Source organism: Taudactylus pleione, unplaced genomic scaffold, assembly GCF_031769625.1.
Source record: "Taudactylus pleione unplaced genomic scaffold, aTauple2 ptg000113l, whole genome shotgun sequence".
Taxonomy (NCBI): domain Eukaryota; kingdom Metazoa; phylum Chordata; class Amphibia; order Anura; family Myobatrachidae; genus Taudactylus; species Taudactylus pleione.
The window spans coordinates 11,189,402-11,208,119 of record NW_028284515.1 but is presented as its reverse complement, the minus strand read 5'-3'; the positions used below and the strand labels follow the sequence as shown (position 1 = coordinate 11,208,119).

At 44.6% G+C, this 18,718-nt stretch overlaps 1 protein-coding gene across 1 annotated transcript in view; it reads right to left on the bottom strand.

Moving 5' to 3' along the window:
- Positions 1 to 291: 291 nt before the first annotated feature.
- The window catches only part of PPP1R36 (protein phosphatase 1 regulatory subunit 36), a 62,735-nt gene continuing 44,308 nt past the window's right edge, over positions 292 to 18,718 (bottom strand). Inside the window, exons 9-10 of the mRNA XM_088471328.1 lie at positions 6,113 to 6,307; positions 292 to 990 (exon numbers count right to left, since the gene is read on the bottom strand). Of these exons, the coding sequence (XP_088327454.1) occupies positions 768 to 990; positions 6,113 to 6,307 (418 nt within the window). The 3' untranslated portion in view covers positions 292 to 767. The remainder of the gene's footprint in view (positions 991 to 6,112; positions 6,308 to 18,718) is intronic.

Here is an 18,718-nt window from a genome sequence, read left to right as displayed (position 1 = left end):
GTTGCTGTTCCACATACAATAGCAAGCTTCAATAATGCTGGTGACATCATGTGTCCCCTTACTAGCCGTTATGCTTATATCCACTATTCTTGTAAGTGGATGGGATCAGTATTATGGATACAATGTGTCCAATTGTGCTAAGATGCCGTTATGAAACAATGTTGCTCTTATCATTCCCTAGTGGGAAGTGAGCTCAATGATAACACCTGCACTCTCCTTATACCAAGGGTGACGTATTGTACACACCAAAGAATACTTTTTTCTCTTCTTTTGTGAACTCAAAAATCACCTAGGCTTTTTTTCTATAACAGATTTGTCCTTATACATCATTGCGGCAGTTGCGCTAAAAAGCCCCTCTCGGCACGCCAGGTCCCGTGAAACTCTGGGTGTCTTTTTTTTGCAGAAAATGCAATGCGATGCAACTAGGGACTTTCTGATTCATTTGATGTGTGACTGAGTCTCTGAATCTGTATACGAAGTGCTACAATGTAGCTGCAAAAAAAAGACGCCCCAGGCAAGTCGTGCTGCATGGCGTATTGTGGCTAGATGTACGAGGACACATCTGTATAGTACTAATAGCCATTAAGCTGAGTGATGGCACCCAGAGTCAGGCAGATGCTGCAAGATCTAATAGACTCCTGAGATGCATAAAACAGGGCACAGATGCACGGGAAGAAAATGTAATGTAGCACTTGTTGAATTTTTTGTGATATAGTTAAAAGTGACTTTATTATGTACGATAGTGCGCTGGGTGCATTGCAGAATCCTCAGTTATCATCAGAGTATGCTGCCTCCGTGGTGGCTCTTGACATAACCATGCTCTGACGTCCAGTCCCTGGGCGGAAGTGGGAGTATTGTGAGGACAAGCCGCGGGAATAAGAGGGTTCTGTGTGTTTGTTTTCCTGCAGTTCAGGCTCCTCATCATCTTCTGCCCCGACAGGGATGAGATTGTAATGATATTGGCTTTGAGGCTCTCCTAATATCCCAATCCTGTTTGGAAAGAGCAGAGACAAGAGAGTGAGGAGGATGGCTGCTGTCCTGACTTGTAGTTTTATACTGTCTGGCAAATGTACAAACCACTCCAGAGTGATATATGACTTTTATTGCATATCTGAACATGCTGCAGCCTTGATGGTATCAAACCTTTTCTATATTTCCTATAAAGGACAGAGGGGCTCATTCAGATGAGCATTTGTACAGAATTAGCTCAGGACCCAATCCAAAATGTAAAGGAAAAAAAAATGTTTGATTGCGCAGCTGTCAGAAGGATCTTTAATCTGGGCCGGCTACATTTTAAAAAAAAAAGTGCATGCACTTCTCCAACATAGGACCGTATTCAATTAGTTTCACGTACGCGATAAAGTTTCGCCTACCGGAATTTTTGCCTACATCGTGTATTTTTGCCGTTGAAACTTATCGTGCGCGTACCCCCGATTCGCCCTAGTCAATTCCAAAAGAAGCGAAAACAGAGACATGCGAAGTCAGAACAGGCGAAAAGTGGTGTCAGAATCGGGGAAATCAGCCTGAACCCTCCAAAAAGATGCAGAAACATTGGGGATCAATGTAGCAGTGCCCAATTGGCCCTAATACAACTGTTTGGGGTACGTAAGTTGGTACAATTGCCTCTAATTAGCGTCTTTGCACAAGTGGTGAAGAATAGCATTAAGAAGTTTTTATTTGGAGAAAATAAGTAGTCCTGTCAAATTTGTAAAACTTGAAAATGGGTGCAAGCATGGTTTAAAGGCGCTAAAGTAAAGTTTATCCTTTGGGGTGCTGTCCCAAGGATGCTGAGTGGTTTCCCCACCTTGGCCCCCCAAAATAGCGATTTGTACTTTTCTTCTCCACTAATCTTTTTCGCCTATTACATTGCATTGCGTTTTCGCGTATGCGAGAAGTGTTTGCACTTGAATTCAGAGACATGTTTCCGCCTGGCGAAAAGTCGCAGTCGGCAATACTATTTTGTGGATTCCGACTTTTCGCGGCTAATTAAATACGGGCCGTAGGCGCTGTGCCCCACATGATATAATGCTGCTCATGTGACAAGTGGCAGCGGGAGAGATCATCCTGACACCTGCATGATTTTCAGAGCACATTTCTCCCAGCGCATTCCCTTTGGTACATTGTAATAATGCTCAACAATGTCTCCTATATATGATTCTGCTCTGCCCGTCTGCTTGTAATGTTACGTCACCAAAATAAGGCTGCAGGGTGCACAGAGGACATATTTTACTTCCATCAATACTTGTCTAAAGCCTGGTACACACTAGACGACTTGCAAACGATGCAATGTCGCCAGCGATTTACCTTGAACTCCCGGACAAACGATCTAGTGCATACACACCGTGCAATCTAACAAACGACCAAACAATATATCGTGCATCGTTTGGTGGTTAGATTAAATATATAATGTAACCATATCGCCTGATCGTCCGGTAGTGCGTACACACTGCACGATTTGCTGGGAATCGTTAATGAGATTGACAGATCTTCCCGCATGTAGAAAAGATCTGAAGATGCGACGGACGATGCCACGGGAGTGCACTTAGGGCCTGATTCATTACCGATCGCAACTGCGATTACGCACGCAGACGGCCGATTGTTATTTACTGCGCATGCATATGCATCACAGTGCACGTACGCGAAGGCTCCACTGCGATTGGATCGCGATCACAGTGACTACGCAGACCCAACACAGAGTGAGTGTCATACATTAGCCACTGTGATGCCATACGCAGCTTGGGCTTTCACTGCGTGCGATGAAGTTAGCAATTTCTGAGTAAGATCAGACTTTGTTTGCGTGCAGATCCAAAGGTACTCGATGTTACTGATGATTTCGCAGACTTGCTAAGTGTTACGGATGTGTGTAAGGTGAAACGGGCGTCCTTACGTTAGGCTGCGACGGCATTGCGATAGCAATCATTAACAAATTTTCGCAGTGGGACTGCGTGTGTAATCGCAGTTGCTATCTCAATAGCGATCCGTTATGAATCAGGCCCTTAGTGCCTACACACTTGACGATTTGTTGTTCCGATGCGTCGGAATCGGCCATATTGTTCAAAATATCGTCTAGTGTGTATGGGTCTAAAGGGTCTAAACTATTAGCAAAACAGACTGTACCAAAAGTCTGAATGTTCTATGCCAAGTTAAATAACATTTGCCACTTTGCCAGCAATGAGCTAAAGAGAATCATTCAGTTTTGTTATCGTTACAGAGAACATTTAAAGCCTAAGTAGTAAGAAATGTTCTTTCCTCCCTTCCTGGTATTGTAAAGTAGTGCCCTCTGTGTGCCAATTACTTACTGGGCAGAACAATGGGCCTCATTCAGACCCACTCGCGAGCGGCTGTCCGCTCGCAAGTGGGTCGATGGTGTGCACTGCGCATGCGCACGACGGAGGGAGCTCCGTCGTGCACATGCGCGAGACGCGACGAGCGAAGGACTTTCCTTCGCTCGTTGTGTCTGATCAAAGGGGGCGTCGATGTTGATTGACAGCACGCCCCCTTTGGTGGGCGTGCCGGGGGCGTGCCAGCCAGACGGAGGCGTTCCCAAGGGAACGCCTACCATCAGAAGCCGGCCCCACTGACATCACTAGTGATGTCAGTGGGAGTGATTTTGGCTCTGATAGAGCCAAAATCACTCCTGGCCTTGCGGTTGAGAAACTCAACCGCAGGCTTCTGGTCGCACTGGCAATGGTCGCGATGGTCAAGACCATCGCGACCATCATCCTACACGCTCGTATAGGCTGTGGGTGGTGACCCACAGCTATACGAGCGTCCAGGAGGACACTCCATATTTATGGAGGTGGGCCCTGATTCAGAGCGAGCGCTCTGGTCAGAGCGTTCGGCTCTGAATCAGGGCCTATGTCCTCTGTTAGTCAGATCTTCTAACTGCTGCATATGACTGACCTCCGGCAGGGCTGATGTCCCATACATACCTACAATCAGCACACATGACTGCAGGACATTAATCATGTTTGGCACTCAGGACCTCATTCAGAGCCGCTCGCATCCAGCGTATGCAAATTTTTCAAAGTGACGCTATGGGAAGCGATCGCTCTGTGTATGCTGACACCCATTAGCCTAAGTTTAACAAAGAATGGTTCTCCAATACTATGGGCCTGATTCAGACCCGGACGCTAAGCCGCGGACGCACGCTATGGCCCATAGTCGCCTGTCTGCGCATGCGTCAATATGTGCATGCGCGAGTCACTCATGGCACTCGGGAATTGTGCGCTCGTAGTACACAGACTGGACGCTACTTTGAGTGACAGAATGTGCCATTCGTGGGTGGTAACAGGGGAAGGTGCTTGTGAACGGGGGAGTGGTGCTGCGAATACAGGCGTGTCTGGGCGTCAAAACGGAGTTTTATGGGTGTGCATAATTAGCATGGAAGCGTCATTGTACACGTCACTTGGTTGTATTTCAGCCTGCAGTGATCGCAGTGCTTGCGGCGGGGTAGGGTCGATCTCAAGGGCTGAGAGCAGCTCTGATGACTCTCGATGGTTCAGATTAATCATACACTTCCTGAAGATGACGTGTGTTAAGAAAGGAAAGTGGGTGTCTTTATACCTGCGTGCACTCACTCTGCCGTCGCTCTCTAAGACATAGAGGGCGTCCTTACACTAGACAGCGCAATCGCGAAATTTGCATACCCGGCCCCAGGGGCGCCGAGAGGGGGGGAGCGGGTACTAATTACCCGGGCTTGCTAGAGGGGCCCGGTGGGGGCCAGTGTACAGCACCGCTCCCCCTCCCTCTTACTTCACAGCAGCCCCAGCATACGCTGCTGCGTGCTGGGCTGCACTGGGAGACTGCTCGCGGCTGCTAAAGCAGCAGCTGGAGCAGTCTCCTATGCCTATTGGGGGAGTGATCACGCTGATCACACCCAACATTGGCTGTGCACAGGCTGAGGGGCACACAACACCCCCCTCCCCAGCGCCGTTTCAAAAATTATTTTTGCCTTTTTTTCTAAGGGGGCGTGGCCATGGCACAGGGCACCGCAGGGCAGGGGGCGCTGTTTGCGCCTGTCAATTTTCGTGTCTATTATCATTCACACTTGTAGCTCCCTCATTTTTTTTATCCCCAGCATCTCCTGGCTGCCCCAGGAGTACCCCTATCTCTTCCCTGGCCCTTCCCATGAAGCCATGGCTCTTTTTCAGGTGCACTATCTTATGTCCCTATTTAAAAAATGGGAGGGCGTCAATGCTCTCACTAGCACAGGGCACCAAAAAGTCTAGTTATGGCTCTGCCAGGGGAGACATCCTGCGTGTATGCGAAATAGGGATATTGGAGCTCATTCAGACCCACTCGCAAGATGTGATCACTCGCTGGCAAAAAGGGGCCAGATATTTAAATTAAGCGCTCGCACTGCGTCGCGTAAGGACGCCTTCTATGTCTTTGCGAGTTACGGCAAAGTGCGCTCGCAAGTGTATATAGACGCCCCCTTGCCACTCGCAACACACGTCATCTCCGGGAACTGTAGGATTAATCGGGACCATCGAGAGCCATAGGAGCTGCTCGCAGCCCTTGAGGTTGCCTTAACCCGCCGCAAGCACAGTGATCAGTGCGGCCTGAAATACATGCAGGTGACGTGACCAATGACGCTACTTTGCTAATTATGCACGCCCTTTAAACTGCGTTTTGGCGGCCTGACACGCCTGCGTCCGCAACACCACTCCCCCATTCACAAGCACCTTCCCCAGTTACCACCCACAAACGGCGCTATCTGTCACTCAAAGTAGCTACCTGGTAGTGGTCTACGAGCAACCAAAAACAGATTGCAAAGAGTGTCTTGCGCACAAGCACTGCGAATCATATGTATGCGCAGATTAGCGAACATCGTCTGCAACGAGCGGCAGCTTGCTAGCTAGCGGGTCTGAATCAGGTCCATTGCCTCATGCCCGCTAGGCCATGCGCCCCGCAGCATTCCTCATCATGCTGGAGGCGAGTCCTGCGCTCCAACAGCTGCTAAGGATATTATTGAAAATCACGGTGATATGAGGCAACACATATAGAGGTGACTGGTAGATGTACTTTGCCTAAACACAGATGTAGACAAGGTTGGAGATAGAAACAAGGTCAGTGCCAGCGAGTGGCTGCATCAGAGTAAATGCCATACCGAGTTGGTATTTCAGCAGGAAACATTTCCATCCAGCTGGCAGGACCTTTGGGCTCAGAGCAGTCTTCTGGATGAAGAACATGTTTCTGGAACAGGTACTGAGATCTTTCCTTGGGTCTTGGAATGACCGACATGAGCAGCGGGGAGCGTTGGGTAAATAAGCTCTTGATTGCAGGTTGTTTGGCTTTCACCATCCTGTTTCACCAAGAAAAAACATATTGTTACTAGAATTTGAATATAAACACGACACTCTATTTAGCCCTATCAGCTGTAGTACACCAGATAAAGACCTTCTTCGGGAAACATCACTTCCTACACAGTGACTAATGGTAATGTACTCAGGCTCACAGTACGATGGCTGGCAAATGTCAGTAAATTTAAAAACAGTCATGCAAAAGAATGGTCATATTTTTTACTGTCAGTAAGAAAAAGATGGAGATTAAACGAAAAATCTGCAATGTGAACAGAGAAAAGCTTAATGGCCACATTGTATATTATATTTTAGTAATTTTTTGTGCAAACCTTGCGCTCAATACAATACTGTTTGCTGTTCCACTTTAAAACTGTTTGAACAATACTATAAATATATCCATTTAAGCTCAAACAGGCAACATTGTACAGTTTATTGTAACGTCTTTTGTTGTAGCTGTGAGCTGAGAACTCGATCTGCGGAATCTCTAGTCCAAATTGAACTGGCTTAAAAATAACAATTGCACTGAGAACACGTTTGAACTTGGCTGGTTCAGGGCTCCACGGTCTCCAGTGCTGTAGTAAATAGGGTGTGTCTACAACAAATTAAGGTTCAAGAATACATACCCAAACTTTAATATGAGAGAAAAATGTTAACATGCATTATTATCCTTATTAACAGAATTTGGGATATTACAAATGGCGCAGAATCCAAAATAAAAGGGGTGAAATTTGTTCTCCTGCAAACTGTAAGCTTTATATGATGTTGATGTGTACATTGTACTAGATGAAATTATTGAAGGATATACGGAAATACAGAGCCCAGTTACAGCATATCTGAGCGTGAGGCTCCATAGTTAAATGCTCAGGGTGGTGTCTCATTGTAATTTACACAGCTATAAAGAAAAACTGTGCATTCTATTAGTTGATGTGTACAAGCTACTTGTGGATATAAGTTTTCTCCAGGGAAATGTAGTTGCTCTGTTAGACATTTCCTGGCACAGTATATTGCCCCCTGGGTAGCTGGCAGTAAGTAATATGGCTAGGATAAACACTGGGCTTATTAAACAAGTGCTTAGCATGTTTAAACAAAAGAGAGAATGCAGGTGCACACTCTAAGCATGTTTAAACAGACCCAACATTAGCCAAAAGAGGGCATGTCAGCCTATGCTAATGTTTTGGTTGGCTCTAATCACTTTTTTACTTTGGTAACACAGGAACCGTCCCTCCTGTGATTAGCCATACCAATATTCAGAGATGTTAATATACTGAAACACAATTACATGTACATGAAAATCCACAATAAGTTATTGTATTGCTATAGTTTTAAAAGTGTGATAACTAAGTAACAAATGTTTTTGGACTAAGCTGTGTAAATCAATTAATGATGTAAAACCAACTGTTTGTTTTGAAACTCTTTCCAGCGTGCAAAAGCTCATTTTAATTGCTAGGTACACTAGTGTCATCATCCAGTTAGTTCAATCACCTATCATTGCAGTACTTTTCTTGCATGAGCTTCAGGTGATTAATTATGTCTATAGTGCATTATAGATGGGTTCAGTACATTACATCGACTTGGCCATAATGTTGATAATGTCTTCTTATGGTAAGTGTAGCCCTAACGATAACCCTAATGCTGATTTCATCATTTTCACTATGCAACATTAGATATGTTGACATTCTGTCCATGTCGACATTTTCCAGGAGTCAACCTTCATGATGTCGACATTTTAACCATGTAAATATCAAAAATGTTGTCATTCTGGTGTCAACATTATAAATATCAACACAGTGATAGTCAACAATATGAATAGATGATTCATTGCTGGTACAAAGAGACATTAGGTTATTCTGACGTGGAAAAGATAACTTGAATGATAGGATAAATGTAACTTCTTTCCCTTATTGGGCCAGCATCACAGCACAAGGCAGGAAGCATACAAGTTAAATTAAATAATTAAACATGTCCGTTCTCTCCAGTCAGCCAAAGAGGAAGGGGCAGTGTTCCAGTGAAATTCCCAGGGTGGACTGCAGTCAGGATGGAGTTGCTAGGAAAAATAAGATCACAAAACTTAGTGAGCTCCTTTGTTCGCCTAATGATAGCGCTAGTTGTGGTCCCAATGTAGGAAGTAAGCATTCAGTGACTGACTCTCACATCCTACTCAGAGATTACCTCTTCGGCCCCGTAAATTTTACCGGTGTAAACCCCTTGAGCACATTGCAGCTTTTGCCTCATCATGTAGGCCACTACTTGCCTCAGATATAGATAGATAGATAGATTGCAATGGTGAAATGCAGGTAGGATGTGTTAGTTATCAACAATAACTGCTATTATTAGAAATGATCGGGTTCGGTTTTCGGGAAAAATCCGAGTTAATTCGAGCCGTATCTCCCCGCTGTTTTGGATCCCAAAACAAGGCAAAATATAATCTTCCCAGCGTCGGATTTCGCGTGTTTTGGATCCGATATAACTCCCTCCCGCTGCGATTCGGGTGCCATTTGACACAGAGCCGGATTAAGGGCCACATGGGCCTAGGGCTGAAAATGTTCAAAGGCCTATATTGAGAAGGTGAGAAGCTGTAACCAGTGCTGTGTGGGTGTGACAAGTGACCAGAACCAAGTGTGTGTGTACACCTTAATACACTATCAATCCCACTGTCTCCCTAAATACATAAAAATAGAAATAATAAATCATTTTGTAAGAAAACTAGAAAAAAAAACATTTTAATACTCATAATTTATGGCTGACTGTGTGACCAGTTTGACAGCTGTAGTCCCATCCGCCCCATTGTTAATCTGGTCCTGACCATGTTGTAGTTATCAACTATCTGAGATGACATGTCACAATGTAAGGTATGGATAGATAGATAGATAGATAGATAGATAGATAGATAGACAGACAGACAGAAAGCGTCAAATGCAGGTAGGATGTGTTTTATAACCTTAATAGGCTGATCATGTGACTTGCTATAGAACTGTTAGTTACTTCCTACTTTGGCATAACTGTTAATATGCCTACTGACTGTAGTGTAAGCTTAATTTTACCTAAATGATAGATAGATAAATAGATTGATTATAAATAGATAGATATGGCAAAATGGATGGAGAATGTGATTTTTCACGTTAGTATGCTGACCATGTGATTTGCTTACATCATAAACAGCCTTTGTGATGTCACTCAGCTTTGGTAGGAAGGTCACCATTTTGTAGAGAATGGTCAGTTATCAACTATATCTACTGATATGACATCTCACAATGTAAGCTACAGTATGCTTGTTTACCCTAAATATTATATATGAAAATAATGATAGATAGATAGATAGATAGATAGATAGATAGATAGATAGATAGATAGATAGATAGATAGATAGCATTGGTAAAATGCAGGAGTGATGTGATTTTAACTTCTATAGGTTGGTCATGTAACTTGCTATAGAACTGTTAGTTTTTTATTATAACTGTTAAAATGCCTGCTGACTGTGTAGTGTAATCTTATTTTTACCTAAATGATAGAGAGCAGGATAAATAGATAGATAGATAGATAGATAGATAGATGGATAGCAATGGCAAAATGCATGGATAATGTGATTTTTCACCTAAGACTGCTGGCCATGTGACTTGCTTACATCATAAACAGCCTTTGTGATGTCACTCAGCTTCAGTAGAATGGTCACCATTTTGTAGAGAACTGTCAGATATCAACTGTATATGCTGAAATGACATCTCACTATGTATGGTATGCTTGTTTTAACCTAAATGTTATATACTGTATGAAAAGAATTGTAGGTAGATACATTGATTTTTAACCTCAATAAGCTGTTCATGTGACTTGCTTTAGAACTGTTAGTTATCAATTGTAACTGTCAATATGCCTACTGACTGTGTAGTGTATACTTATTTTAACCTAAATATATAGATAGAGAGATAGATAGATAGATAGATAGATAGATAGATAGATAGATAGATAGATAGATAAAATTGTTAAAATGCAGAAGGGATGTGATTTTAGCCTCCATAGGGTTGGTCATGTAACTTGCTATAGAACTGTTAGTTTTTTATTATAACTGTTAAAATGCCTGCTGACTGTGTAACATAGAAACATAGAATTTGACGGCAGATAAGAACCACTTGGCCCATCTAGTCTGCCCCATTTTCAAACATATTGTTACCTCAACCCTTATTGATCCTTACTTCTTCTGAAGGATATCCTTATGTCTATCCCATGCATGTTTAAATTGTTCTACTCTCTTAGCCTCTACCATCTCTGATGGGAGGCTATTCCACTTGTCCACTACCCTTTCTGTGAAGTAATTTTTCCTCAAATTTCCCCTGAACCTACCACCCTCCAGTTTCAGAACATGTCCTCTTGTTCTAATACTTCTCTTTCTTTGAAGAATGTCTCCTTCCTTTACTTTGTTAAAACCCTTTATATATTTGAACGTTTCTATCATGTCCACCCTTTCCCTTCTCTGCTCCAAACTATACATATTAAGATCTTTTAGTCTTTCCTGGTACATTTTGTGGTGTAGATCTTGCACCATTTTAGTTGCCCTTCTTTGTACAGTCTCTAATGTATTAATATCCTTCTGGAGATATGGCCTCCAGAACTGAACACAGTATTCGAGATGAGGACGTACCAATGACCTATACAGTGGTATTATCACTTCTTTCTTTCTGCTACTGATTCCTCTCCCTATGCAACCAAGCATCTGACTTGCCTTCCTCATTGCTTTGTTACAATGTTTGCTTGCCTTTAAGTCACCTGAAATAGTGACTCCTAGATCTCTTTCCTCTTCAGTAGTTTCCAGTATAGTGCCATTAATATTATATTTAGCCCTTGGATTTTTGAGACCCAAGTGCAAGATCTTGCATTTTTTGGCATTAAACTGTAGTTGCCACTTTCTTGACCATTCCTCTAGTCTACCTAGAACATCAATCATTTGTTTTACCCCTCCTGGTGTGTCTACCCTGTTGCCTACCTTTGTGTCATCTGCAAAAAGGCATAGTTTCCCTTCAATACCATTTGCAATGTCACAAATAAAGATATTAGAAAGTACTGGTCCAAGTACAGATCCCTGAGATACTCCACTGGTAACATTTCCCTCTTGAGACTGCACTCCATTTACTACAACTCTCTGTTTCCTATCCTACAGCCATGATCTTATCCATTCAACTATATTTGTATCCAATCCCATGCTTTCCAGTTTATTTAACAGTCTGCGATGTGGAACAGTGTCAAAAGCCTTACTAAAGTCTAGAGAAGCTATATCTATGGCCCCCTTTATCTATTTCCTTACTCACCCAGTCAAAAAAGTCAATAAGATTTGTTTGACATGATCTCCCCCCAGTAAATCCATGCTGTTTGGGATCCTGCAAATTGTTGGATTTGAGATAATCTATGACTCATTCTTTTAAGAGTTTTTCCATCAATTTCCCTACTACTGATGTAAGGCTCACTGGTCGGTAGTTGCTTGCCTCTTCCTTGCTTCCACTTTTGTGCAGTGGGACAATGTTTGCTCTTTTCCAGTCCTCTGGAATTACTCCAGTAGCTAGTGACTGGTTGAATAATTCTATTAATGGTGTTACCAGCACCCCTTTAAGCTCATTTAGTATACTTGGATGTATCCCATCTGGCCCCATTGATTTATCCACTTTGTCAGGATGCGGCCTAGGATCGGCCATTACTCACCACAGTGCCGGCTTCCCCTGATCCCTTGGGTGGTCAAACGCCAGGTGCAATGGCGGGTGACACGCTGAGCGTTACTCTTAGAGCCATGTGGACATCCATGTCTCACGCCATGCCTTGGTTACTGCGGTCGCCGTTATGGACGTGGCCATGACAGTTCATATCACCCGACTGCCCTTTACCCAATGGTAGCCTGGTAGTGGTCAGCTGACGCTGTCCACCTATGATCTGCTACCTTAGGTTATAAAGTCTGCCTCCGGACGGAAGGAAGTTGCCTGAGAAATATTGTCGTTTCCAGTGTCTACTGATGCTATCTTGTTCCAGGTCCTAGCCTTGTGTTATACTTGTGCTTACCAGTACCGACTATAGTGTGCAACAGTGCGTCCTGAACATCCTGCCTGTGTGCGAAGCCATTGCCACCTTGTTGCGCAAAAGTGCTTCCTGTACATCTCGCCTTTGTGTGGAGCAATTGTCACTTCATTGTGCTAAACTGCATCCTCCGACATATCGTCTGTGAGACGAACACCTGCCTACTCTTTGTACCACCGTGTATCCGGAACCTCTCAATAGTGTACTTTACAAGTGCCAATCCTCAGCGCCATTGTGCCTCATAGATCCTCTGGTGTATAAATTGGAAGCTATACAGTGGTATAGAATATTTCTGGTAGAAATATCCTCTAGGGCCACTGTAGCAAAATTCTCTGTTCCCGTGAGTACCAGACACCTCACCAAAGGACTGTGACTCCCTGCTGGGTGCAGCTAAACCCATATCCCGCTTGGAGGGGTCACTGGTGAACACCTCCCTGCTGGTTAGATTCCGCACCTTTGGTCAGGTCTCGCCAACGACTGGCACTCGTGGAAGAGGAGGTCTTGTGTACAGGTCCCACGTCACAGATTCCCTCTTCAGCCCTCAGCTTGCACCCTTCAGCAGGGGATACCATACAGCCGGTCGTGACACACTTTCAGTTTTGAGGGTTCTGTTAGGATCTTCTCCTCTGTAAATGTGCTTGTTCCTACCTCATTTTTCTGATTACACCTGCAACTTAACTGTGGCCCCTTGCCCTCTCTCTCAGTAGTGAGTACTGAACAAAAATAAATATTAAGATGATCAGCTATTACATTGTCTCCCTCAACAAGACTCCCTCTTTCTGTCTTTAGTCTTTTTATTCCACCTTTTTTTTTTGTCCTTTCGCTAATATACTTAAAAAAAGTTTTGCCCCTTTACCCACTGACTGTGCCATCTTCTCCTCAGCTTTTGCCTTTTCACATGATTACTTTCTTAGCCACCTTCTGTTTTACAAGATACACCTCTTTGTCCTCATTATTTTGCGTCTGTTTGTATTTCCTAAAGGCCATCTTTTTTGCTTTCACAATACTTGCTACCACGTTCCCAAACCACACTGGCTTCCTTTTCCGTGTGGTTTTCCTAACCCTTTTGATACAAAGGTCTGTTGCCTTTAATATTGTACTTTTTACATTTTCTCACCACTTCTTTCAAGTTCCACCACTCTGCCAAAGATTCGTTTACACATCTTCCTATCCCTGCAAAATCAGCCTTCCTAAAATCTAACACCTTTGTTTTTGTATGGGGTGAGCCAGAATCTGTCTTTATTCTGAACCATACTGCTTGATGATCACTGGATCCCAGGTTTTCACCCACTTTTACATCAGATATTCTGGGCCAAATGTAATAGGGTGAGAGTTTAGAAAATGTGAGAGTTTAGCAGTAAACTCTCACATTGGTTGAGTTTTATCTTCAAAATGGGAAAACATCTAAATGAGATTTTAAATCGTGAGAGTTTTTTAAGTCTGAAAAAACATGCAAGTTCACTCTGTTACTTTGTTTTTGGACTCTATTACATTGGCAAAGTTTAAAAAGTGGCAGAAACTCTCACTTTTCTAAACTCTCACCCTATTACATTTGGCCCCATATCTCCATTTGTAAGTATTAAGTCTAATATTGCGTCTTTCGAGTGGGCTCCCTCATCAATTAATCTTATTTTTACCTAAATGGTAGAGAGCAGGATAGATAGATAGATAGATAGATAGATAGATAGATAGATAGATAGATAGATAGACAGAAATTGCAAATTGCATGGAGAATGTGATTTTTCACCTTAGTATGCTGACCATGTGATTTGCTTACATCATAAACAGCCTTTGTGATGTCACTCAGCTTTGGTAGGAAGGTCACCATTTTGTAGAGAATGGTCAGTTATCAACTATATCTACTAATATGACATCTCACAATGTAAGGTACAGTATGCTTGTTTAACCTAAATATTATATATTAAAATAAAGATAGATAGATAGCATTGGTAGAGTGCAGGAGAGATGTGATTTTAACCTCTTTAGGTTGGTCATGTAACTTGCTATAGTTTTTTATTATAACTGTTAAAATGCCTGCTGACTGTAATGTAATCTTATTTTTATCAAAATGATAGAGAGCAGGATTAATAGATAGATAGATAGATAGATAGATAGATAGATAGATAGATAGATAGATAGATGGATAGCAATGGCAAAATGCATTTATAATGTGATTTTACACCCAAGACTGCTGGCCATGTGACTTGCTTACATCATAAACAGCCTTTGTGATGTCACTCAGCTTCAGTAGAATGGTCACCATTTTGTAGAAAACTATCAGATATCAACTGTATCTGCTGACATGACATCTGACCATGTAAGGTATGGTGTAAGGAATCTATATTAGAACCTCTATACACTCCTTCCTATACCTTCTAATATAATATCCTGCCTATACCTTCTAATATCCTGTCTATACCTTCTAAGGATGACGGTAATTTGCGTATGCAGTCATACAGTAAATAAAGACTTAAGACCTGGAATCTGTGGTTCCAAAGCACAAGTATTATTCAAGTAAAAGTACAGTCAGTTACACGCTATTGATCCAGACACAATTCGGTGCAAAAGAATTATACAGACCCAAGTACAGTATACATACGCAGCGCTTCCGGACCAGATGTTAGGCATCAGCAAGAAACCCCTTCGTCAATCAGCATTCAGCAAGAAGACTAAGACCCAGTGTTGGAGCACACATTTATACCCCCCAGAAATAGACAACACAATAGAGAAGTTTGTTGCTGATGCCATTGGTTCCCAAGGGGGATACATCTGTTACAGAGCATTTAACAGGCTGATTCAAATAGACACAACCCAGCCTCCAACAACTGAGGGTCTCTGGTTTCCCGCCCCATGTAACATCCTAACAGTTGTTCATATTATATACATTTTGTTGCTTGAAATCTCTGCGGTCCATAAATTGAGAATGCATGATGCGATCTCCACACCGATAATACCGGAATTCTGTTGAAAGAGTACGCATCAGTACAAAACCAAACACGGCTTACTTAGCATGTATAAAACCTTAGTTACCAAATAATCTTTATTTCACAGCATTTAGACAGTCCACCCTTTGATAGCGAACAACATGCTATCACAATCTGCTATTAAAATTTAATTTAGGCTTACATTTACATATTATTTAGTGTTATTATGGGATGGCACAAGGTGGTTCTTAATCCATCAATAATGTGTCTCTGAGTGGGGACATAAAACTACTATTATACGCACACCGCGGATCTTGGAATATCATGTGAAAGGTGTAGGGATGCACCAGTCTTATAAAAGCAGTCTTTACATTATCTGAGGTGTTTTAAAAATAACATTTCAATAATACATTCTATGCATGTCTAAGTATATGTATACCAAGCATTTCAACATGTGTGAGGGTCATAACTTCTGGGGCTACTCTTCCCAGGTAACACAATAACAGTACTAAGATTGGTCAGACATTCCCCTGATTGGCATTGCGCTCCTCCTGATTCCACTCCATCAGCACTGCCATCAGCTCCCATTTCCTCAATCGGTCCTCCATCACAGACACTGGGTATCCCCAAACAGATCATCACGACAGAAACTCTGGAAAAACAAGAGATATGGTAAGAACTTACCTTTGTTATCTCTGTTTCTACGAAGTCCATAGGGTCCACAGGGTGACCTTGGGGTATAGCTGGATCCTGGATCCTCGGGCACCACGGAGTTAAAGCTTTCAGCTGCTCCCAGGATGCACTTGGGTCCAACCTCCCCTATACCCCGCCCCCGAGCCACAGGCACCTCAGTTGGTAAGCAGCCCAGGCCAGAGGAGGAGACGAAACAGAGAGAAGGAAGACTGGAACACACAAGAACCATACTCACAGAAATGGGAGACGGAAAACTGGTGACCAGTCACAGAGCCCATATGAAGCCAGGTGCGTCAGGGCGGGTGCCTTGTGGACCCTATGGACTTCGTAGAAACAGAGATAACAAAGGTAAGTTCTTACCATATCTCTTGTTTTCTACTTCAGGGTCCATAGGGGTCCACAGGGTGACCTTGGGGATGTCCCAAAGCAGTCCAACTAAGGGCGGGGACGCTCCTGTGCTGATAAGAGAACCCGGCACCCAAAGGATGCATCCTAAGAGGCAAAGGTGTCAAACACATAGAACCTCAAAAAGGTCTGAATGGAAGACCAGGTGGCCGCCTTACAGAGCTGAACAGCAGAGGCGCCACGGCTAGCAGCCCAAGAAGGGCCCACAGACCGAGTGGAATGAGCCTTAACAGAGGCTGGAACAGGTAAACCCTCCTGCATATAAGCCTCAATAATAACAGAACGAAGCCAACGGGCTAGAGTCTGTTTGTTGGCAGGCCAACCCCTCTTGTGAAAACCAAAGAGGATAAACAAAGAATCCGACTTCCTCACAGAACTAGTCAGGTCCACATAAACCTGGAGTGCACGGACAACGTCTAAGGAAGCCTCCCCAGCCGAAAGATCAGGCGACTGAAAGGCCGGTACAACAATTTCCTGATTAATGTGGAACCTGGAAACCACCTTAGGCAGGAACTCAGGACGAGTGCGAAGCACCGCTCTGTCCTGATGAAAAATCAGAAAAGGGGGACGACAAGAAAGCGCCCCCAAATCTGAAACCCTCCTGGCAGAAGCAATTGCCAAGAGGAAAACAGTTTTAAAAGTTAGCCACTTGAGTTCCACTGACTCCAAGGGCTCAAAAGGCGGACCCTGTAAGGCCCGAAGAACCACCGCCAAATCCCACGGGGCCACAGGTGGCACAAAGGGAGGCTGGATTCTCAAAACTCCCTGGAAAAAGGTGTGTACGTCCGGCATAGCAGCGATCCTGCGCTGGAACCACACCGACAGAGCAGACACGTGCACCTTCAGCGAAGAAAGACGTAATCCTAACTCCAAACCCGACTGAAGGAAAGCCAGAATACGCGAAACCCGGAACACCTGGGGATCATAGTTTCTGGCCTCGCACCACTGAAAGAAAGTGTGCCACACTCTGTGATAGATCCTCGCGGAAGCAGGCTTGCGCGCCCTCAGCATGGTGGTAATAACGGAGCTAGAAAAGCCCCGAGACCTCAGGACGTCTGTCTCAAGAGCCACGCCGTCAAAGATAGTCGACCCAGATCTGGGTGAAGACAGGGCCCCTGAGACAACAGGTCCCGCCGTTGAGGTAGGAGGTACGGAGCGTCGATGGACAGGCTCCGCAGATCGGAGTACCACGGCCTTCTGGGCCACGCTGGGGCCACCAGGATCAGTGTGCCTCCGTCCTGTTTGAACTTGCGCAGGACCCGAGGCAGCAGAGATATCGGAGGGAACAAGTAAGCCAGTTGAAACAGCCATTTCACCGACAGCGCGTCTATCAGACTTGCGCCTGCGTCCCTTGTCCTTGACCCGTACACAGGCAGCTTGTGATTGTGACGGGACGCCATCAGGTCCAGCTCTGGCAGCCCCCACTTGTCCACGAGTAGTTGGAATACCTCTGGATGAAGCGACCATTCCCCGGGATGCACGTCGTAATGGCTGAGGAAGTCTGCCTCCCAATTGAGGACTCCTGGGATGAAAACTGCCGAGAGAGCTGGAAGATAGCGCTCCGCCCAAGCCAGGACGCGGGACACCTCCGACATCGCAGCTCGACTGCGAGTCCCTCCCTGGTGATTGATGTACGCCACCGTGGTGGCGTTGTCTGACTGCACCTGAACGGCCCTTCCGTGAAGAGCGGTGCCGGACAACTGCAGGGCTCTGTATACTGCCCGCAGCTCCAGGATGTTGATGGGAAGAAGCGCTTCCTCCGCCGACCAACGACCCTGAAGTGACAAGGAGCCTGTCACCGTCCCCCAACCCCGGAGACTGGCATCTGGCGTGAGCAGAACCCATTCCGGGATCCAAAAGGGGCGCCCCTCTAGGAGATGAGCCGTCTGCAGCCACCAGGCTAGGGACAGACGCACCTCCGAGGACAACACCAGCATCTGAGAGCGGATCCTGTGTGGCAATCCGTTCCATTCCAAAAGAATCAGCCCCTGCAGGGGCCTGGAATGGAACTGGGCAAACTCCACCATGTCGAATGCCGACACCATGGACCCCAAAACTCTCATCGCTGAGTGCACCGACACTCTGCCACTGCTCAGACAACTGTGAATCCGCAGCTGTAAGGAGGAGACCTTCTCTGGAATCAGAAAAATCCGTTGCTGACGTGCGATGTTGCTATAGGCACATGGAGGTAGGCGTCCTGGATATCCAGGGAGACCATATAGTCCCCTGGTTCCATCGCCAGAATGATGGAACGCAAAGTTTCCATCCTGAATTTGGGAACCGTGAGAAACCTGTTCAGGGACTTCAAATTGAGGATGGGGCGATGAGAGCCATTGGGTT